At 43.9% G+C, this 23,838-nt stretch overlaps 1 protein-coding gene across 1 annotated transcript in view; it reads right to left on the minus strand.

Moving 5' to 3' along the window:
* Window positions 1-21,071, minus strand: part of LOC311137593 (nexilin-like) — a gene marked incomplete at both ends in the record, with an annotated part of 28,582 nt that extends 7,511 nt beyond the window's left edge. The window contains 11 exon segments of the mRNA XM_084172100.1: window positions 12,662-12,846; window positions 13,086-13,278; window positions 13,874-14,050; window positions 14,342-14,539; window positions 16,200-16,348; window positions 16,590-16,665; window positions 16,669-16,674; window positions 19,335-19,526; window positions 20,052-20,174; window positions 20,265-20,470; window positions 20,963-21,071. Of these exon segments, the coding sequence (XP_084028226.1) occupies window positions 12,662-12,846; window positions 13,086-13,278; window positions 13,874-14,050; window positions 14,342-14,539; window positions 16,200-16,348; window positions 16,590-16,665; window positions 16,669-16,674; window positions 19,335-19,526; window positions 20,052-20,174; window positions 20,265-20,470; window positions 20,963-21,071 (1,614 nt within the window).
* Between the last annotated feature and the right edge of the window lie 2,767 nt (window positions 21,072-23,838).

The following is a 23,838-nucleotide window of genomic DNA, read 5'->3' on the forward strand; positions in this document are numbered from 1 at the left end:
CAAGTGGGCCCCTAGCGGGTGTGTGTGTGCTAGGTTGAGTACTGTGGCCCGATAGGGCTGTGGCACGAGGAGCTGTTCATGCACTTCATCATTTTTCTTGACTATCTGATATACTAACCCCCGGTTTACTGCGAAATGGGGGTAAGTAGGGTTTGTCTTATCACCTAACACTACACCTTCTAATACCTGCACATTTCTTAAGGCATTTGCAAGAGTAGGATCTTGTAATTGAGCCGTATCATACTGGCCTGTGAGAGGGGGGAGCTCTTGGGTGCCTGGGACGTCTTCTTCACTGGAGAACGGAGCACTTTCCTGGGCTGCGTTCTCTTCTCCCGTATCCGGACCAGTCTCGGTGTCGGTCTGGGCACCTGCCATCCCTATCAGAGCCCGGGCGGGAGTGAGTAACTCGGAGGATTGCACCGGAGCCTTCCCAGGATGAGTCTTGCCTCTCCGTTTCCGAGGTACTCGGGTTATCCTCTCCTGAGACTCTCTCCAGAGTGGGTAAAAGGCTGGGCAGTCTCGTCCAATTAGGACAGGGACGGGGAGGGAATCAACCACCCCCGCCGTCGTGTGTATGGTTCCCCGTGTGCTGGTCATTGTAAGTTCAGTCATGGGGTATTCTCTGGTGTCTCCATGGACACAGGAAACTGGGAGGACTTTCCCCGGGGTCAGACACGTTGGGCCCACCAACTCCTTACGCACCAGGGTGACCCGGCTACCAGAATCCAGTAAGGCCTCCACATCATGGTGATTCACAGTTACCGGGCAGGTGGGGGGTCGATCTGGGCCGCCATCTACGACTCCCAAGAGCGAGGCAAAACGGTGTGTGGGTGCTGAGCTGGAGGACTCCGCAGTGGGCATAGGTTCATCGGCTGGTTTCCCACACTGCCAGGAGATATGTCCCATCTCCCCACACCGGTAACACTGTCGAGTTTCCCCCTCCTGGTGTACTCTTCTTGGACCCGCCTGGTTTCTGGCTCCCCCTGGAGCCGGGATAAGTCCTGACGTGGCTGGGTTCGAGACCTTGGGGTCCTTTGGACGGGTTCTTCCCATTTGTGGTGGGGCCGCACTCCTGGGGTCTTTTCGGGAAGCATTCAGCATCTCCGCTGTGGCCTGGTACTTTTCCACAGCTTCCACGGTCAGATCAGCCGTGGTCAAGGCCTGTTGACTGATGAACCGTTTTGCCTCATAAGGCAGGGCGCGTAGGTAACGATCCACCACAACGGCCTCCACCACCGCCGCTGCTGTATTCCTCTGCGGATCCAGCCATTTCCTTGCGATTCGGACAAGTTCATGCATCTGCGCCCGAGGAGGTTGGTCTGGTTGGAAGGTCCAGCTGTGAAAGCGCTGGGCCATACCAAACTTTGTGAGTCCATATCTGCTGAGGATCTCAGACTTCAGGGCATCATAGTCAGTAACCTGGTCAGGGCCCAGGTCCCGGACAGCATTCAGCGATTCCCCGGTTAGAAAGGGGGCTAACAGACCAACCCACTGTTGCTTGGGCCAGGCTTCCCTAGTGGCCGTGGCCTCAAATGCATGCAGGTATGCCTCAATGTCATCGGTAGCTCCCATCTTAGATATAAAGTCACTTGCCTTTATTGGGCGGGTATTTTGGACAACCCTCTGTCTCTGCAACTGCAATTCCTCTGCCTTCAGAAGGTTGGCTTTCTTTTGCTCCTCCAAGAGAGCCACGTTTGCTTGCATCTGGGCTTGCTGGCCAGCAACAAGGGCGTTCAATATGTCCTCCATTTCCGTCGGCGGGGAGCCTACGGCCAACTTGGAAAACTGGGTGATCAAACCTTCGGTATCCTCCTCTGACATGCACTATTAACGCTTGAGCGTGCCCGTATTCTCCACCATCTGTGACGTCACGAGAGGCTACACGGCTTTCAGCGGGATTGCTCAAGTAGTGCAAGGAGACAAGGTTCAAACAAAACAAGGATTTTATTAAAGGTCTTGGGAAATTAACGAAAATATAACAAAATTCTGTTCTCTTGTGGCTCTTTAAGGGTTAACAGTTCAGGGATGTCTCTTCCACATCCAAAATCATAATTCTCACTTGCTCAGATAACTTTTCCCCAGCCTTACTGTAGTCCACGTTGCAGCTAGTGGCCAACCCAGCAAAAAGTCCTTCCAAATGTCTCTCCGTATTTCCACAGGTGCATATATCCAAAGGTGAGTATTTCCCAAAGGTAAGTATCTCCAAATCCTTATATTCCTCATGGAAGTGGACGTGCAGCACTCTTGTCCTCCAGAGCCCAGGTTGGAGACTGTGTTTCTTCACCCCCCACACACCCTCTCAGTGTGTCTCTTCCCCTCCAAAAACCCTTCAGCTCATCAGCTCCTGATTTGTTTCAGCTGCGTGGGAAGATTGGCCATAGAGGGGTAGAGTTCCCGACCATACCAGCAGATGGAGCCATAGCTGTCTGGGTTTGCAGCCACCTCAGGGGGATGTAACGTCCCTCCAGGACACAGCCTCTCGTGACATCACAATATATACTCCCCTTTATTACTTTTCAACCCCACCATCCTTTCCCTACTTGGAGTAAATTAGTGAACAACAATGCCCAGGCCTCTACTTCCGGTCTATACTTACTATCTACACCTTATGGACAGAGTTAATTTTACAATAATTCTATTATATATTTTTTTATTTATTTTATTTTTTATTGCTCCTGAACTTCTTCTACTCTCAACCTCTCCGATCATTTTCATGATGTCCATCCGGTTTGCTTCTATATGCCATATCTTTCTAACTGTGCTCTTTCCCAAAAGCTCCCAACATTCAACCTATATACTTATTATGGACACAGTATGCTTACATTATTAGCTATCTTTGTTATTATTTGTTGTTATTTGTTATTAGTCCCATCCTTCAACTCTATTCAATACCTCCCATCTATCTCTTAACACCATCCATATAGGATTTCTATTTGCCATATATATTTCAACCGTACTGTGATGTTTTACAAAAGTTCTGAACCTTTCTATTCTCATTGCTTCTACAGATTGTGAATTAAAAATAAACATTTTTGCTAAAAGTATTATTATATTATTGATTGATTGACTATGACTTTTCAGATCACCCAGTAATGCTATCTGCAAGGTTAGTTCCAGGTAAATATTGCAATCCTTTAGCCATTCCTGGACCTGTGTCCAAAAACAAGCTACAAATGGACAGAACCAAAACAAATGATCTAATGATTCTGTCTCTTCACAGCAAAATCTGCAGAGCTGGGAAGATTGTATCCCCCATATAAATAACATTCTATTGGTAGCAAGAATTTTATATAATAATTTAAATTGAAAGATTCTAATTTTTGAATCCGGTGTCATTTTGCGTGTCAGTTCATAAACACTATGCCATGGGATCGGTACATCAAAGATCTCTTCCCAACTATTTTGCAATCTATATGGGACGGCTGTCAATCCTTTGGTCCTTAAGTGAACCTGATATACTTTTTTATTTATCACAGTTTTCCTTAACCAATTATGTTCTTTAATGCAAGGCCGACAGACAAGTTCCTTACTTTCTCCCCCTTCCACTTTCCTCTTCCACTTTTGCGGTAAGGCTGCAATTATTTGGTTGTAATTTTGGGTAGAGCAGACATTTCCATATGTTTTTGTCAGCTGCATGTGCGACATAACTCCACCAGTCCTATCGATGATATCATTTACGAAGATTATACCTTTTTTAAACATTCTGTCAAAAAAGAAAGGTTTTTTGTCAATTAGTATATTTGAATTTAACCACAATATTTGTTGCATTATTTGTTATGTCGTTTCTGGAGGATTAAATTGAAATTGCAACCAACTTTCTATGGCTTGTTTTAGAAATAGTGACATTTGGGAGATTATTTCCTTTTCAAATAACTGAAAGTGAGTGGTTGTAATCTGAATAAAGGGAAAAACTCCTTTCTTGAACATTGGGTGAGACAATCTTACTAATTTGCTTGAGAACCAGTTCGGATTTAAGTATAACTTTTGTATGACTGAAGCTTTTAGTGATAGGTCTAATGCTTTAATATTTAATAATTTCTGTCCTCCGAATTCATATTCATTATATAAATATGCTCTTTTAATTTTGTCTGGCTTGCCGTTCCAAATAAAATTGAATATTTTTTTCTCATATAATTTAAAAAACTGTTCGCTAGGCATAGGCAAGACCATAAGCAAATAGGTAAACTGGGATAATACTAAAGAGTTAATCAGGGTGATTTTTCCACAAATTGACAGGTATTTTCCTTTCCATGGTAGTAAGATCTTATCTATTTTTGCTAACTTTCTATTAAAATGTATTGAAGTGACATCATTTATTTCCTTTGGGATATGTATTCCGAGTATATCCACATCACCATCAGACCATTTTATTGGTAAACTACATGGTAATGTAAAAATTGTATTTTTTAGTGATCCAATACGTAATATAGTACATTTGTCATAATTTGGTTGTAATCCAGAGAGGTTAGAAAATGTATCTAGATCCTCTATGAGGCTGTGGAGGGATTCTAGTTGTGGATTTAAAAGAAAACATGAATCATCAGCGTACAATGACACCTTTGTTTTTAAGCCCTGTATTTCTAATCCTCTGATATTATTATTGGATCTGATTTTAATAGCTAACATCTCGATGGCCACAATAAATAGATATGCCGATAGTGGACAATCTTGTTTCACTCCTCTTGACAGTTTAAAACTTTCTGAGAAATAGCCATTATTTACTATTTTACACCTAGGGTTACTATACATGATTTTGACCCATTTTATAAGAGATTCTCCAAAATTGAAATGCTCCAGGCATTTATATATAAACCCCAGTCGAACTTTATCAAATGCCTTTTCGAAGTCTGCTATGAATAGCAGGCCTGGTTTCCCATATTTTCCATAGTGTTCTATTGTTTCCAATACTTGCCTTATATTATCTCCAATGTATCTTCCATGTAAAAAACCTGTCTGATTAGAATGAATAATATCCGACAATACCTTTTTAATTCTATGCGCTATACATTTTGCTAGGATTTTTGCATCACAACACTGAAGTGTAAGGGGCCTCCAATTTTGTAAATGGACTGGATCTTTATATTTTCCACTTGTATCCTGTTTCAGTAATAATGAGATCAGACCTTCTTCTTGAGTGTCAGATAATCTACCATTTACATAGGAGTGGTTAAAACATGCTAATAACGGTCCTCTTAGTATATCAAAAAAGGTTTGGTATACCTCGACTGGTATGCCATCCAACCCTGGAGTTTTCCCAGACTTAAAGTCTTTAATTGCATCCAGAAGTTCCTCCTCTGTAATTTCACCTTCACATGTGGCTGTTAATTTGACATTATCAATAGAAAAAAAATCTCTACAATTAGCTTCAGTTAGAGGAGATGGAGGCGACTGAAAAGAAAACATATGCTTAAAGTACTTTGTTTCTTCCTTCGAAATATCATTTGGTGAATTATGGGTGACTCCGTCAATTGTAACCAGTTTCATTAAGTTCTTTTTGGTAGCATTCCTATGTTGAAGATTAAAAAAGAATTTTGTGCATTTTTCCCCATATTCCATCCAGTTTGCTTTATTTTTATTACATTTACATTTTAGTCATTTAGCAGACGCTCTTATCCAGAGCGACTTACAGGAGCAATTAGGGTTAAGTGCCTTGCTCAAGGGCACATTAACGTCATTTAGCAGACGCTCTTAGCCAGAGCGACTCACAAATTGGTGCGTTCACCCTATAGCCAGTGGGATAACCACTTTACAATATATTACACTTGATCTTTCTTGAATAAGTTTCTCCATTTCTTTTTGTTTTTCCTCTAATTTATTCTGAGCCTCTATGTTACAGTTTTTATTGCCATCTATCTGTTCTGTTAGATTTTCTATTTCCTTTCTTAGTATAAACTCTTTTGACCTAAATTGCTTTTGTTTTCGAGATGAGTACTGAATTGCATGGCCTTTAAAGGCACATTTAAAGGTGTCCCATACAATAAGGGGATTCGCTGTACCTATGTTATGTTGGAAAAAGTCAGTTATAAATTCCTTTGTTCTAATTATAAATAAATTATCATCCAATAGGCTTTGATTAAATTTCCAATATCCTCGCCCACGTGGAAATTCAGTAAGAGTAATGTATATGCCTATTATATGATGGTCCGACCGCATTCTGTCCCCTATCAACACTTTTTTTACTTTTGGTGCCAACGAGAATGAGATAAGAAAGAAGTCAAGACGACTAGCTTGATTCAGTCTCCGCCATGTATATCTCACTAGATCAGTATATTTAAGCCTCCATATATCTACTAGTTCTAATGTATCCATGACATTCACAATTTCCTTAAGAGCATGTGGGTGATTGTTTGTGGTGTGATTTCCTTTACGGTCCATTGAGCTATTTAAAACAGTATTATAATCCCCCACCATAATAATATTGTCTTGAGTTGCTTGCAGGCTTGATAATGTATTATATATATTGTCAAAGAATTGTGGATCATCATTATTTGGTCCGTAAAGGTTAAGGAGCCATATCTGTTTATGGTCCAATAACATATTTAAAATAATCCATCTACCTTGTGTATCTATTTGTACAATTTGCACATTCGGATCGAAATTACTATTAATTAATATCATCACCCCTTTTGAATTTCTTTGCCCATGGGAGAAGTATATTTCCCCCCCCCCCCATTCTTTTTTCCACGCTACTTCATCTCAAACTGTTGAATGAGTTTCCTGTAAACAATAGATATTATATTCCTTCTCTTTGAGCCATGTAAATATTGTTCTTCTTTTGTTATTATCAGCTAAGCCATTACAATTATAACTGGCTATACTTATTTCACCATACACCATAATGAGATACAAGTTTCAAGTCTATTTATCATTATATATGTTTGTAAATTTACCAATAAAAAATAGCGTAATGATTGAGTGTCCATATAGCTGTACCGTGATATTTGCACTGCTACGGAGCAACCCTTCAATTGTTCTCCACTAATTCCCCCGCTAAAGCCCCTCCCCATCCCAAGTTGAGCCGTCATCCCAGTGATCAGCATCCCACCCACGTCCCTCCGCATCCCTAAGGCCCCGAGAGGCCAGGACCCGTCCATCGAAAACAGCACACAGTACCACCCACAAAACAGAAGCAGATTAACCGCCAAAAGCATTTCCAATGCTTTCACCTCTATATATATATAACTATTTTTTTTAAATTATGCATATCCTATTTTCCATCATTATCAATTAATATGCGTAATAATGTCGGCAGTTCACGCGTAGGATTCTAACATATAACCCGGATTGCCATTGTATTACATTTAATTCATTGACAAGCAATTATTATCCTAGCAAATAATTCCCACGGTCCATCCCATACCCCCCCCCCCCCAACATCCCCACCCCCCACAACAGATGCCAGACAAGCACACACGCACATACTCACATACTCCAACACACTCAACCCCCCTCCTCCACAATCCACCATAAATCAGATACTCAACGGCTGTTATATCCCAGAGCCCAACTCGAGAAATAACTTGATTTACGAGTGCACATACAGTTAAAGCTGATTGAGAAAGCATGCAGATTGAGCAGAAATTGATAACAATGTGAGATTTGATTAATCTACTTAATCTATGTCAAGTCCTAGGTGATGGAGATCAGATCCACCCTCTTCACCTGAGACACAAACACTCTGATCCCCTGTTGTAACCATTTTCCCAAGCATCTCCATGCGGTCAGACCTTTGATTATTTTGTGCCACCTGGGCTACAATGATAAACCCCCTCTCTGATTGTCCGAGTGTGACCCCCTCCCCATGGGTTACTGCAGCCAGTGTTGCCAGCACTGCCACTACCTGGGTGGGCGTACCCCACCGGAATCCCCACCGGCTAGGTAAAAGGTCGTCAAGGTTCTCATTAGCAGCTTTGAGAATTTCCTTGTATATTATGCTCTCCCATCAGGGGGCTCTGGCTTTGTAGGACCAACCCTGCCAGGCAGGCTCAGAATCTTGAGGGGGCGGTGCTGCTCAAGTAGGTCTCTGACCGCATTTATTTCTCTGTTTAGGCTGCATATTCACAGCAGGTCCATAAAAGAGATGGGAACTTCTCTTTGGTGTATGGGTCGCTCAGGTCGGTGTCCAGGTTATATGGTTAGGGATCTTTCCATCATGATAGGACAATGAAAAATTAGATTAGATGTATACTATATTGAAAGTGTATATCCCTCATCTACACAAAATTGAAAGCTCTCTCTCACTACCCCTGCTCATAGGCCCCCGGTCAGCTCTGGGATATGCAACCATTTCCCCTCTCACTCACTTAACGCCGCACCTTTTCAAACACAAAAATGCACACCACATGGTTGACTGGGGAAGAAATGGGCCGAGCGTGCAAACGCACCCGTATCCACATCTGCTGCAAGGGGGAAAGGACACCAGAGAGAACACAGGACCAACCACAACAACCATCCGCCAAAACAACAACCTCCCGCCAAAAAAGCCATGTTCTAATTATTTGTATTTAAATATGTATTATTCTGCTTGTTATATCGTTTTATCCTTTTATAAAATACTATACTTACTATAAATGTTATTTAATATTACAATCCCTATCATTGCTAGTATCAGGTGCTCCAATATTTGACTCCTCTATTACAACTTTTAGAATAGCCATGGAGTAGTCTTTGTGTCTCTGAACATTTGGTTGTCAATATATAATTTATCCACCACTAGTGCAACACGTTTCCCTTTTAATCTGTTTTCCTTGAAGATTGGATACAGAACTTTGCGCCTTTCTACAATCTCCCTCGGGAACTGATCATTCATGCCTATTTTCGTGCCAGCAAGTCTTTTTCCTAGGCTTTTCACCATAGCTTTATCCTTAAAAAAAGCAAATTTGGCAACGATTGGGCGCTCATATTTCTGTCCTCTTTTTCCGAAACGATGTACACGTTCGAGTTGGATTTTATCGACAGCCTCGAGTGGGATTTGTAGCGCTGTATGCATGAAGTCCTTCATAATATTCTCTGTTATTTCTCCCTCCTTTTCCTGAATACCCGTAAGTACTAGATTTTCCCTCATCGATCTAGTTTGGCTGTCTAGTAAGGCTTCTCTCAGAAGATTGTTCTCCTTTTTTAGTTCCCTAACGTCCGTTTCCATTTTAGAGACTGTCACTTTTAATTATTTGGTTTCTTTCTCCATTACCAAAGCTTTTTCTTCACTCATTTGAAGACTCGCTTTCAACTCTTTTACGTCTTTACTGACCAATTCTAGTATGCCCAATTTGTCATTTATCGACTTCAACAGGTCGCTTTCCACACTTACCATACCCAGTGGTGAAAAGCATATATCATCTGTATCAGTCGATGAGTCGCGTTTCCTTTTGGGGATCGGCTCTCCACGCTTGTCTTCAGTCATTTTTGGGTGTTGCGTGTTGTTGTAATATTTGTCGATATATTTCTCTAGCCTTATGATCTGTTTTGTGTTATTATCCAGATTGAATTATATTAACTGCGAATATATGAAATGCTAATATTTAGTCTAACTTACTGATTTTGAATATTATGTTTTTATCTTGAGGTGTTTCGTACCGATTTCTATTCAATACGCCATCTTGTCTACGCGTGCCCCGCCTCTACTCTACCTTAGCTTAGTGATGAGCTTTGACGGCACTATGGTGTTGAACGCTGAGCTGTAGACAATTAACAGCATTCTCACGTAGGTGTTCCTTTTGTCCAGGTGGGAAAGGGCAGTGTGGAGTGCAATTGAGATTGCGTAATCTGTGGATCTGGTGGGGCGGTATGCGAATTGGAGTGGTTCTAGGGTTTCTGGGATGATAGTGTTGATGTGAGCCATGACCAGCCTTTCAAAGCATTTCATGACTACAGACGTGATTGCTACGGGTCGACAGTCATTTAGGCAGGTTATCTTGGCATTCTTGGGCACAGGGACTATGGTGGTCTGGATGAAACATGTAGGTATTACAGCCTCGGCCAGGGACAGGTTGAAAATGTCAGTGAAGACACTTGCCAGTTGGTCAACGCATGCTCTGAGTACACATCCTGGTAATCCATCTGGCCCTGCGGCCTTGTGAATGTTGACCTGTTTAAAGGTCTTACTCACATCGGAGAGCGTGATCACACAGTCATCCGGAACAGCTGATGCTCTCATGCATGCTTCAGTGTTGCTTGCCTCGAAGCGCGCATATAAGTAATTTAGCTCATCTGGTAGGCTCGTGTCAATGGGCAGCTCGCATCTATACTGTACGTACGGTCACTGTGGGGACGACGTCATCGATGCACTTATTGATGAAGCAGTTGACTGATGTGGTATACTCCTCAATGCCATCGGATGAATCCCGGAACATATTCTAGTCTGTGCTGGCAAAAACAGTCCTGTAGCTTAGCATCTGCGTCATCTGACCACTTCCGTATTGAGCGAGTCACTGGTACTTCCTGATTTAGTTTTTACTTGTAAGCAGGAATCAGGAGGATAGAATTTTGGTCAGATTTGCCAAATGGAGGGCGAGGGAGAGCTTTGTACACGTCTCTGTGTGTGGAGTAAAGGTGGTCTAGAGTTTTTTTTCCTCTAGTTGCACATGTGACATGCTGGTAGAAATTAAGTAAAACGGGTTTAAGTTTTCCTGCATTAAAGTCACCGGCCACTAGGAGCACCGCCTCTGGATGAGCATTTTCTTGTTTGCTTATGGCCATATACAGCTCGTTAAGTATGGTCTTAGTGCCAGCATCGGTTTGTGGTGGTAAATAGACAGCTACCAAAAATATAGATGAAAACTCTCTTGGTAAATAGTGTGGTCTACAGCTTATCATGAGGTACTCTACCTCAGGCGAACAAAACCTAGAGATTTCTTTATTATTCTATTTTGTGCACCAGCTGTTATTGACAAATAGACACAGACCACCACCCCTCATCTTACCGGAGGTAGCTGTTCTGTCTTACAGATGCACGGAAAACCCATCCAACTGTATATTATCCATGTCGTCATTCAGCCACGACTCAGTGAAACATAAGATATTACCGTTTTTAATGCCCCGTCGGTAGGATAGTCTTGAACGGAGCTCATCCAGTTTATTCTCCAATGATTGCACATTGGCCAATAGGACGGATGGTAGATGCGGGTTACCCACTCGCCTACGAATTCTCACAAGGCATCCGGATCTGCATCCCCTGTATCTCTGTCTCCTCTTCATGCGAAAGACAGGGATTTGGGCCTGGTCTGGGAGCAGCAGTAAATCCTTTGCGTCCAACTCGTTAAAGAAAAAATCTTTGTCCAGTTTGAGGTGAATAATCGCTGTTCTGATATCCAGAAGCTATTTTTGGTCATAAGAGACCGTGGCAGAAACATTATGTACAAAATAAGTAAAAAAATAATAATAGCACAATTGGTTAGGAGGCTGTAGAACGGTGCCAAACTTCACAATCTTTAATCCCAAATCGATCATCACATCATATCAGCTTCCATTAACAATTCAACCCACCGCCTTAACCCTCCCACAATGAAACACAAACGATGAAGCACCCAATGAAAAGCAACATAATCACATTGAACAGCAAAGCTAAAGCAACCAAATTACATTGAACTTCTCATCAAATGATCCTGTAAAAAGCTTTTGAATGACATTAAGATCTTTATCTCGTTCTATAGTAGTAAGTTAGAAGCCTTTCATTGTCCTTGTAGAATCAGAGTCAGAATAACCAGGTCACACTGCTGATGAAGAGCCATCTATTCACAACCTTGTACTTACAATAAGAATTTACAGTATTAGCATTTCATTGGAATCACTATTATTTCATCTTAGTCAGTGTACAAATACAATTGTCATTCGAAAGTGAAAATATCTTACTTCTCCATCTCGATATGAAGTCTTAGATTTTTCTCATTATTATTATTATTCTCGATCCAGGGGGCTCTTTAAAGAGATCATTTGAGTATGTCCAGTAACATTACATTATCATGTAGGATTAATCCATGTCCAATTAGAATCCAATTAGAGATTGAGTTCTTATACTAAATATAGGCTACCTCAAATGTTAATATTGGTGTTAGTTTTCAGTAGATTGTAGAAACATTGGTCACACTTTAAAGGAACCATAACGGTAACACTGTTGTTCAATATATAGGTCATGACAGGCAAATATATAAGTCATAACTCTATCATTCCAGTTGACATTATTTGTCACTTTAAGATGCGCTTATTGATTACACATTGATTATGTGCTCAGATGACACTAATCAAGCAGATCCAAACACATCACACAGCATGGGAAACTGAAGGTATTCGTTTGTGACATTCACACACAAAACAAGTTACAAAACGTAACTCACTATGGCTCTAATCATGATGAAAAAACAGGAATAAACGATTAATCAAAATAATTTCAATCTTTTCACATGCTCCTTCTGAACTTAGCCTACTTCAGTCTACATGTTAGCGCAGGGCTTCATATGCGACATGCTGATGCTGCCTGCAGAGGTATGTTCATAGAGATCCTATAATTCACAAATGTATTGTTTTATACCATTGATATACCACATTTGATGCATTTCTAGAATTCATGTTTTCCTGACCAAGATGGCAGATTTTTTGTCATGTTGCTAGGATACCAAATTCCACTAGTGAATTGTAGGATCTCTATGGGTATGTGACCCAGTCCTACCATATTCTTGCGGGCCTCTGCGAAGAGCCTCTTCTCCTCCTCTAGCCTCCTCTTGGCCTCCTCCTCCGCTTTCTTTTCCTCTGCCTCTCTCCTCTGACGCTCCTTGTCCTCGAAGCTGACACACAACTTCCCTGGCTCCAGGTTCAGCATGGCCATCAACACCTCGTCGTCGTCATCATCATCCACTATCTGGAGAAGGAGGACAATGATGAGAGAGCTCAAACTAGTGTCTGACATCTTGGGGCTCACAATGTCAAACATATAAAAAAGGAGCTCTAAAGAGTGATTATATGCCTGGTCCCAGATCTGTTTGTGCAGTATAGCCAACTCCTATGGACGTTTGGCATGGCAGTGACCATAGGAGTTGGCAAGACAGCACAAACAGATCTGGGACCAGGCGAAGTGACCATCACGTCACACTCACTGACCATGCCTCTCCTGGCCTCGGCGAAAGCCCTCCTCTCCTCTTCCATTCGTCTCTTGTATTCAGCCTCTGCTGCCTTGCGTTCATTCTCTACCCTCTGTTTCTCAAGCTCCTCGAAGCTCAGCCTCAGTTTACCAGGCAGGATGACCTCTCTCTCACCTTGAGCTCCTTGTGAGTCCTCCTCATCTTCTCCCTGCTAGTACATATAGTTCCAAAGTCACACCAGGCACAAGGCTGGGAAGTGTAGCTCAGGTGGTTAGAACAACAACCACCACAACCACAACACAGGTTCAATCCCCGAACGAGATTCAGAACACCTAATGAAGGGTTGATTAAATAACCATTATAACTATATTATACACAACATGAAAGTTCTGACAGATGTGTGTAGTTACAGTATGGTTTTCAGAAAGGGGACTTGTGATGGACAGTTTAAGTTAAGAGACCTTATGCAATGCAGAATTTTAACCTGTGTAACTACATTACTATAACTACATTACACAACAACATTCAAGCTCTGACAGATACATTTAAAAAAGTATTATCAAGACCTAAAGACAGCACAAGTCAACTTCAAAAGCACAAGAGGAAAGCGCTGAATGAAAGGGTGTATGAAGGGACTGTGCAGGGTTGGAACGGAACGGCCACTCTGCTAATTTACCTCCAAGGTTGATCTAGCACTGAAATACTGTATCTCAGCTCTCACAAGGAAAGAACAGGACATTGAAATGTGATGTGCTAATAAGCAAATAAAAAATGTGCTATTAATGTTTTATAAGATCAGTCACCATTTCCAGCTTGGCCTCCTCAAACGTTTTCTTCTCATCCTGCAGATGTTGTTTAGCCTCCCTCTCGGCCTGTTTCCTCAGGCGTTCCTGCCTCTCCTTCTCAGCCTCCTCAAATGTAATCTTTAGCTTCCCAGGAGTCACCTGCTCCTTCTCTGTGGGCTGTTCCTCGTCCTCACCCTGCGTTGACACAATCAGTCTACATCAGAGACCACCATATCCACATGAAGTATTGACACAGACAGAATAGAATAGCTTTCATGAAACATTAGATTTTCCTAGAAACACCTATGATCTTTCCTGTGTGGGCTGACATAAACAATCTGCACTTAGACCAGCCATGAAGTATTGTATTGAAGTATTGACACAAATTGACACAGGTATAATGGCTTTCATTAATTATTAGATTCCTAGAAACAGCTATGCTGCCAGTCCTGCCGAAGCCTATGGGAGAGGTTCTCTTCAGCTCACCTGGACGACCGAGCGCTGCTTGGCCTCGCGGAAGGAGCGCCTGTTCTCATTGTAGCTCTTCTTCTTCTCCTCCTCTGTCCTCTTCTTCTGCTCTTCCTCGCGGTTCTTCTCTAGGTCCTCAAAGTTCATCTTGATCCTGCCTGGAGGTCGCGACGGCATCGCCGGCACCACGCGGACCAGTATAGCGTCATCTCCCTCCTGACATAAATGGACAAAAGCCATTGTTAGAAGAGGAAATTACAATTAAGATTGGATAAGATACGATAAGACAAGACAGTACTTCATTCATTCCCAAAGGGTATTTAACACATCAAACATCAACAAAACAAACCATTTCCTGGTCTGTGAAGTTAACAAATGAAGTGGTCGTGTTTATTCAAGTAATGGGCTAAAGCTATGTTATACATTATGAAGTTATTAGTTGAGACCTGTCAAAATGGAAAGAAAATCCCCACAAATAAAATACACACACACACACACACACACACACACACACACACACACACACACACACAGAAGATAGGCCTTGAAGGAGAACATTATTTTGGTAATGGCCAACATTTGCAGTAGACATGTCATTGAGTGTCAACCCTAAGATAGGAGCGTCTAATTCGGTCAGCTAGGGGGGGGCGGGGGGGGGGGGGGGGGCTAATAAACCAGGAAGATTTCCCCAAGTTTTCACCAACTACTACAGTATAGGTACATGCAGTAGGTTGCAGTGAAAGGAGGCAGTGAAGAGAGAAGTTTATCTAGCTTTCATCATGTTCAAGAGACGAATTACTGTAATTCAGTGGAGTAGAACTAATATCAACACTGTGTGTACAGGAAGCACTGAATATAAACAGACAATATCCATGCAGCCTGTCCATCCACAGCCAAACCAAGCGTATTTCCACATAAAATAAACCCTTTCAATAGGCTTTGCCAGAGTAACTATGTTGGAACATCTCTGTAATTGCCCTGCGCCAAGATAGAAAGTACTTTCAGTACCACTCTTAGAATTAGTCTAGTAGTAGTAAGTACTATGTAATTCTCTATCTAGTACAAGGTCATTAACATATTCATTTTAGATATCCTGAAATGGCACACTAAGGTTAATGGTTGCCACATTGTGTATTTCATTTGAATTTGAAAGAATAACATTAATGTTTTCTATTGTATACTTGAAATTTGCATTAGAAATTTGAACAAATTTGAAATGTCAAACATTTGTAGGCCTAATGCTTCCTAGTGTTAAACATACGTGTGTGTTATTACTTGTAACCATCTAGCATCTTGTTGTATCTAGGTCAACATCAATTTGGTAATGAAGAACTGGCTTCAGTCCAGTTTGGCATGGCTACAACTACAGCTAGCCTAGTGTTAGCCTCGGCTTCCAGGCGTCATACCGAAGGTAGGATGAAAGCCTGTGGCAGAGGTTAGCCTAGCTTTAATGCACAGCTAGCGCTGAACGCTTCCAAAGCAGTCAGCCTATTTCAGTTTATGGCACATTCTAAGACCTGTTTCTGTAGAAGGCTGTGTGATGACGCATGTGAAGATTTATATGATATATCTCATATATTTATAGCATATACTGTATCAGACATGATATGTGCTCTCAGAGCTGCTATGGATTGAAGCACCACTCAAGTCCATTGCAGGATTTCCCTCCAACCTGCAGCAACAGTTAGCCTTTCAAATGGCACTTAAAATACATCATCCAGGTGGCAGTTGAGGATTACCTGACTGATTACACAGAGATGGAGGCCAATCCCTCAATGGGGGCAGTGACTGAGCAATCCAACCCTACTGTCCCACTTCCCCTATTGTCTACATTACAGTATACCTCTGGCCCAACAAAGGAACCCCGCAAGCTTACCTCTGCAGCTTTCTTGACCAGCTCTTTCTGCATTTTCGCTTTCTCCTTGATGTCCTGGGCGGCGCGCTTCTTCCTCTCCTCCTCCATCCTTTTCCTCTCCTCCTCATGTCTCTGCTTCTCCATCTCGGCAAATTTCCCCTTCACGCTGCCTGTAGAGTGTAGACCCCACATGTTGATGATGATAATGAGACCCGCAACATTTTACAACAGTTTGCAATGGAACATGACAATGAGCGTTAATTATTGGATAAATCCAGGTAGTCTCTCCCTGTTTCAGTTTGTTTCCTTCTGTTTGTTGCCTAATGGATACGACCTAGGTGGTGAGATGAGGATTAGAACAGCGCCCTCTTCCTCAACCCTCTCCCAGCCCACCTGCCCCCCATTTCCTACCTGTGATCTTGGGGACGTAGGATTTCTCTACCTTGGCCGGCTTCACCTCCTCCTCCTCATCACTGGAGGCGAGTAGTTATTTTATCTGTGGTGGATCAGACCAAGAGCGTTGCTAAGAGGTTATCGGTTTATCTGGGATCATCTGCTCTGCACGCTGGCCACCTCAGGAGCCATGCTGGGCCCAGAAAGTACTCAAGGCCCTAATCTGATGTAATAGCACGAGCAAGTGACCTGCAGGGAGGCCTCTGATTGGATCATGCGGTTGTGACGTAAGGGGAGATCAACATTTAGGCATCCGGTCTCTGAGAGTTAGCTACGACAGTACAGGGTGTTTTCTTCCCCCCTCCTGAGTATCAATGTGTTCATCCCTTGTATCAGACGTTGCTTGTTTTACTACAATGATCCCTGTGGTACAGCTTGTAATAAAGGACAATGTGTAAAATAGAAAATGGATTTAGTATGTTCTCAACTATCCCCATGTTTTGGGTATAAGTTTGCTCTAAATGGACATAAGTACAAACCAAGCACATCTATTACATAATTGTTAAGATATTTCAATAGATTGTTGAGATTCTTTGTGCAAATGTCACGCCCTGGCTCTGGGGACTCTAGTATGTTGAGCCAGGGTGTGAGTTTTCATTTGTGTTCGTTCTAGTATTGTGTTTCTATGTTGGCCAGTGTGGTTCTCAATCAGAGGCAACGTGAATCAGCTGTTGCTTGTTGTCTCTGATTGGGACCATACTTAGTCAGCCTGTTTCCCACAGTATGGTGTGGGATCTTGTTCCTTTTGGTTTGTGTTTGTACCGTAGGACTTCACGTATCGTTTGTTGTTTTGTTCGTGTAACATTAATAAAAAGCATGTTCACCTTCAACGCTGCGCCTTGGTCCTCCTCCTTCGACGATCGTGACAGAAGATCCCACCAGAACTGGACCAAGCAGCGGGTCCAGGAACCATCGCCAGGGAAATCTCTAGCGGATATCGAGCGCCTCCTCGACTGGGTCAAGCCGTGTGAGCAAGAGAGGGGCTTGACTTGGAAGTAGAAGGGCGAAAGGCTGGCGAGAGATATGGAGACCTGGTCCAAGGGAAGGAGAGAAGCCCAGACATTTTTTAGGGGGGGGCTCACGCCGTGGACGACGGGGCAGCAGGAGACCGCGATAGAGCGGCCCAGTGGGTTGGCAGAGGAGGCCGCCAGGTTACGGGGGCCACTGGTCAAAAAGGGGAAGGAAGGTGTAGAGGCACGGCGAGAGGTACTGGGGTGTGATACCAGTCCGGTCCGGCCCGTTCCTGATCCCTGCGTAGGGCCAGTGGTGTGTGTCCCCAGTACGGTCCGGTCTGTTCCTGTCCCTTGCACCGAGCCTGTGGTGCGCGTCGCCAGCCCAGTCCGGTCCATTCCTGCTCTCCGCACCAAGTCAGTGGTGCGCTTCGTCAGCCCGGTCCGGCCCGCTCCTGCTCCCCGCACCAAGCCAATGGTGCGCGTCGCCAGCCCGGCCCGGCCTGTTCCTGCTCCCCGCACCAAGCCAATGGTGCGCGTCGCCAGCCCGGCCCGGCCTGTTCCTGCTCTCCGCACCAAGTCAGTTGTGCGCTTCGTCAGCCCGGTCCGACCCGCTCCTGCTCCCCGCACCAAGCCAATGGTGCGCGTCGCCAGCCCGGCCCGGCCTGTTCCTGCTCCCTGCACCAAGCCAATGGTGCGCGTCGCCAGCCCGGCCCGGCCTGTTCCTGCTCCCCGCACCAAGCCTATGGTGCGTGTCGCCGGCCCGGCCCGGCCTGTTCCTGCTCCCCGCACCAAGCCTATGGTGCGCGTCGCCAGCCCAGCCCGGCCTGTTCCTGCTCCCCGCACCAGGCCAATGGTGCGCGTCGCCAGCCCGGTCCGGCCCGCTCCTGCTCTCTGCACCAAGCCAATGGTGCGCGTCGCCAGCCCGGTCCGGCCCGCTCCTGCTCCCCGCACCAAGCCTATGGTGAGCGTCGCCAGCCCGGTCCGCCCCGTTCCTGCTCCCCACACCAAGCCAGTGGTGTGCGTCGTCAGTCCGGCACGGCCCGTGCCTGTTCCACCGGTGCCTGGTCCGGCACCGGTCAGCTGCTTCACGCCGGAGCTAGAGCAATCCGCTCCACCAGTGTGCAGTCCAGCTCCGGCCAGCGGGGCCAGACCGGACCAGGGGTACTTTGGGGGGTTGGAGAGGGAGTGGGGATCAGGCCCGGAGCCGGATCCGCCGCCAAGGCGGAGTGCCCACCCGGTCCCTCCCCTGTGGTGTTTGGTTGGCGCGGCCGGAGTCCGCGCCTTTGGGGGGGGGGGTACTGTCACGCCCTGGCTCTGGGGACTCTAGTATGTTGAGCCAGGGTGTGAGTTTTCATTTGTGTTCGTTCTAGTATTGTGTTTCTATGTTGGCCAGTGTGGTTCTCAATCAGAGGCAACGTGAATCAGCTGTTTCTTGTTGTCTCTGATTGGGACCATACTTAGTCAGCCTGTTTCCCACAGTATGGTGTGGGATCTTGTTCCTTTTGGTTTGTGTTTGTACCGTAGGACTTCACGTATCGTTTGTTGTTTTGTTCGTGTAACATTAATAAAAAGCATGTTCACCTTCAACGCTGCGCCTTGGTCCTCCTCCTTCGACGATCGTGACAGCAAAGTGATATGATGCTGATATGAGTTCTCCAGTACACCCACACTTCTGTTGTTGAGGCTCGTGCTCCATGCCATGCAGGTCACAGTTAGTTGGGGTTATCGCTCTCTGTGTTTGACCTACGACCTGTTGCTTCCTGCCGTTGTATTCCCTCTCCTTGACGTACTGCTCCTTCCTTTTCTGGTGCTCCTCCTGGCTCCTCCTACTGTTGCGCTCCTCCCTGGCCTTCTGCATAGCTTCAGACTTGTTCTTCACGTCAGCCTTACCAATCTGGGGCACGTAGCTCCTGGCCACTGGCTTTTTGGAGCGCAGAAGTCTCTGGAGAAAGTGTTCATGTTAGATTGTAAAGGATTGGGAGAAATGGATTGCTAAGGTAAAGATTTATATGTAGGAGTGTGGTTCTCAGAACTAAAAGAGACGTTTTGAATAGTGCTATTTAGCTGAACGGTACAGAAACTTTATGAAAGATCTACAGGCCGTCACTCCGTAATGCAGGGATAGGCAACTTTGATGGGGGTGGGGGCCACAAAAAATCAGAACTCATCAGGCTAGCAATTCTGCATACCCACATTCTCACCCACACATGTAGTCAGAGCCGGCCCTAGCCTTTTGAGGGCCCTAAGCGAAATTTGATCCGCGGGCCCACAAAAGGGGGGAAGTTATGGCCCGCAGCCGGCCAGTTGCCCATCCCTGCCTTAATGTAAAATCTGTGGTTGGCTCAGCAACGTGCTACACTCCAGATTGACTCTTTTGAAAGGTAAACCTATCCGGAAGCAAAGTATCTATCAAATAGATCCATTTTAACTGTTGATAGCAGGATGAACACACAGCGCCTTGCCTCACCTCTTGTTTCATTGCCACCTCAAAGACGTTCTGTGACTGGTTCTTCTCTTCTTTCTCCTCTTCATCGTTCATGTTGTGTGCCTCATCTTCCTCCTCCTCCTCCTCCTCCTCCTCCTCCTCGGGCTCCTCCACAAACGGCTACTTTTGAACTAAGATAAACATTATTTTCTTTGTTCCTCTAAAATAGTCATAATCTCCATACACGACATGTGCCTCATCATGCTTGTTGTGTTCCACATCGTCCTCTTTGTGTGCCTCATCATGATTGTTGTGTTCCACATCGTCCTCTTTGTGTGCCTCATCATGCTTGTTGTGTTCCACATCGTCCTCTTTGTGTGCCTCATCATGCTTGTCGTGTTCCACATCGTCCTCCTTGTGTGCCACATGGCCGTGCAACTCGTTTACGTCGTCGTCGTGTGCTTTATCACTCATATCGTGTGCTTTAGCACTCATATTGTGTGCTTTATCACTCATATCGTGTGCTTTATCACTCATATCGTGTGCTTTATCACTCATATCGTGTGCTTTATCACACATATGGGTGGTCCTCTGTAGCTCAGCTGGTAGAGCACGGCGCTTGTAATGCCAAGGTAGTGGGTTCGATCCCCGGGACCACCCATACACAAAAAATGTATGCACGCATGACTGTAAGTCGCTTTGGATAAAAGCGTCTGCTAAATGGCATATTATTATTTATTATTATATATCGTGTGCTTTATCACTCATATCGTGTGCTTTATCACACATATCGTGTGCGTTATCATTCATATCGTGTGCTTTATCACTCATTTCGTGTGCTTTATCACACATATCGTGTGCTTTATCACTCATATCGTGTGCTTTATCACACATATCGTGTGCTTTATCACTCATATCGTGTGCTTTATCACTCATATCGTGTGCTTTATCACTCATATCGTGTGCTTTATCACTCATATCGTGTGCTTTATCACACATATCGTGTGCCACATCAGTCATGTGGTATGCGACATCAGCAATATTTTGTGCCACCTCAGTCATGTTTGCGCCACTCTTGACAAATCAACAGGGCCCTCTTCAAATGTTACCTGTCAAAAAATGACAAACACCATTATGGTATGGGACAATAACAACAAACATCTTTCTCTTTACATAATCATGCATTATTCATCCTTTACATCCCTTTAAAACGTTTATGAGGCTCCTCTGCCGCATCATCAAACATACTCTAAAGAAAAATGCTAGCAAAATGATTCTCATTCCTCTCAGTTATCCTAAAAGATGTGCTACGTAATTGTGAAACATTTCTACCCATGATGAACTTCAGATTGAGCTGATTGAATGAACTATATCGAATGCAAAACAAGGACAACTATTTTACCAGTAAACATTATGTAGTGCCCTTTCTGAAATCTGGTGTGGTAAATGGCTAGCCCATACATGTATAGACTTCAAGAATGTGTGCAACTTTTAATATCTGTATCTGTTTCACTACACTCTTAGAAAAAAGGGGTCCAAAAGGTCTACCAAGAACCATTTTGATCTGAAGAACCCTTTTTGGAAGACAAGGTTCTTTGTAAGGCAAAGGGTCCTACCTAGAACCTTTAACATCCTAAGAACCGTTTTTGAAAGAAAGGGTTCTTTGATGATTATTTGGAAGGCAAGAAGGATTCTTTGGAAGGCTAGAAGGGTTCTACATAGAACCATATGTAACATTTCCCAGGATGCTGTATTGCATGGAGATTTTCAGAATTGTATTTTTCTACGGTAATCTCTGTGTTTTTGCATGTACATTGATTGGTTGACTAATTTTATGCTACAGGAATTTAAATAATATACAGTTTTTAAAGTAATCCAATCTGTTAGTGATTGGATTTATTGGACCCGTTCCTGAGCTGGTTGTTCCAGTTTAGATGATTGAGGTAGTCTCAGTATGCAATCTTCCCTATCCTGGTAGTCATGCTGAATGCAGGTTGCGGGTGATTAACATTTCCAATAGAAATTACACATCACTTTGCAAGCCAGCATAATGTGACTTGCAGACTTTTTCTCTAACACCACTGTGTTAGGGTAGAACTAGGCCCTCAAAGAAAGGCCTTATGATATATGTAATGTATTTAAAGGCTAGTAAGGCTGGTGGAACCATTCATAGCAGTTCTAGGAATAATCTTTAGATGATAAAATGGTTTTTGGTAGGACCCTTCATAGAGGGTTCCAGGCAGAACCCTTCATAGAGGGTTCTAGGTAGAACTATACTGAACAAAAATATAAACGCAACATGTAAATTGTTGGTCCCATGTTTCATGAGCTGAAATAAAAAATCCCAGAAATGTTCCATACACACAAAAAGCTTATTTCTCTCCAATGTTGTGCACAAATTTGTTTACATCCCTGTTAGTGAGCATTTCTCCTTAGCTAAGATAATCCATCCACCTGACAGGTGTGGTGAATCAAGAAGCTGATTAAACAGCATGATCATTACACAGGTGCCCCTTGTGCTGGGGACAATAAAAGGCCACTTTAAAATGTGCAGTTTTGTCACACAACACAAGTATGTCTGTCTGTAATAAAGCCATTTCACATTTAAATTTTTACATTTTCGTCATTTAGCAGACACTCTTATCCAGAGCGACTTACAAATTGGTGCATTCACCTTATGATAGCCAGTGGGACAACCACTTTACAATATCTATATTTTTTTATTTTATTTTATTTTATTTTTTTGGGGGGGGGGTAGAAGGATTACTTTAATCCTATCCCAGGTATTCCTTAAAGAGGTGGGGTTTCAAGTGTCTCCGGAAGGTGGTGAGTGACTCCGCTGTCCTGGCGTCGTGAGGGAGCTTGTTCCACCATTGGGGTGCCAGAGCAGCGAACAGTTTTGACTGGGCTGAGCGGGAACTATGCTTCCGCAGAGGTAGGGGTTCCAGCAGGCCAGAGGTGGATGAACGCAATGCCCTCGTTTGGGTGTAGGGACTGATCAGAGCCTGAAGGTAAGGAGGTGCCGTTGTGGGGAGAAACTCATTCTGATTGGCTGGGCCTGACTCCCCAGTGGGTGGGCCTGGCTTTTAAGTGGGTAGGCCTATGCCCTCCAAGGCCTACCCATGGCTGCACCCCTGCCCAGTCATGTGAAAGCCATTGATTAGGGCCTAATGAATATATTTCAATTGACTGATTTCCTTATATGAACTGTAACTCAGTAAAATCTGTGAAATTGTTGCATATTGCGTTTATATTTTTGTTCAGTATATATACAGGGGGTTCTTTGAAGAACCCGATATAGAGGGTTCTAGATAGAACCCTCTGCAAAGGTTCTACCCAGCACCAAAAAGGGTTCCCCTATGGGGACAAACTGAAGATCCCCATATGGTTCTACTTAGCACCTTTTTTTCTAAGAGTGTACCCTACATATATATATTTATACTATAAAGCAAACAGAGTGTACTGTGAAGCACTTTGTGACAACCGCTGTAAAAAGGCTCTATAAAACACAAGCGATTGATTAATTCCCTACAGAATATCACATGATAAATATTATTTTTTTGCAGAGCAGCTGAAGTCTTGCGAGTGTCTGTTTGGGGAGTCAGGCACCTCATGGCTGCTGCAGTTTGGGGAAGGAAAGGGGTGCTCGTCCTCCTCCACCTCCTCCACTCAGTATACTGAGCCACAGCATAATATGCAGGGCCAGGATACTAAGTATAGCCCGCTTGTGTGTCCAGGCCATGTGATCATGGCTATTTCTGATGAGTGATATGCGGTTGGACAGAGCGAGGGTCGGTAGCCACGTCACCCTGCAGACCCTTGACAAAAC

Source organism: Coregonus lavaretus (assembly GCF_964263955.1).
Source record: "Coregonus lavaretus genome assembly, chromosome: 11".
Taxonomy (NCBI): domain Eukaryota; kingdom Metazoa; phylum Chordata; class Actinopteri; order Salmoniformes; family Salmonidae; genus Coregonus; species Coregonus lavaretus.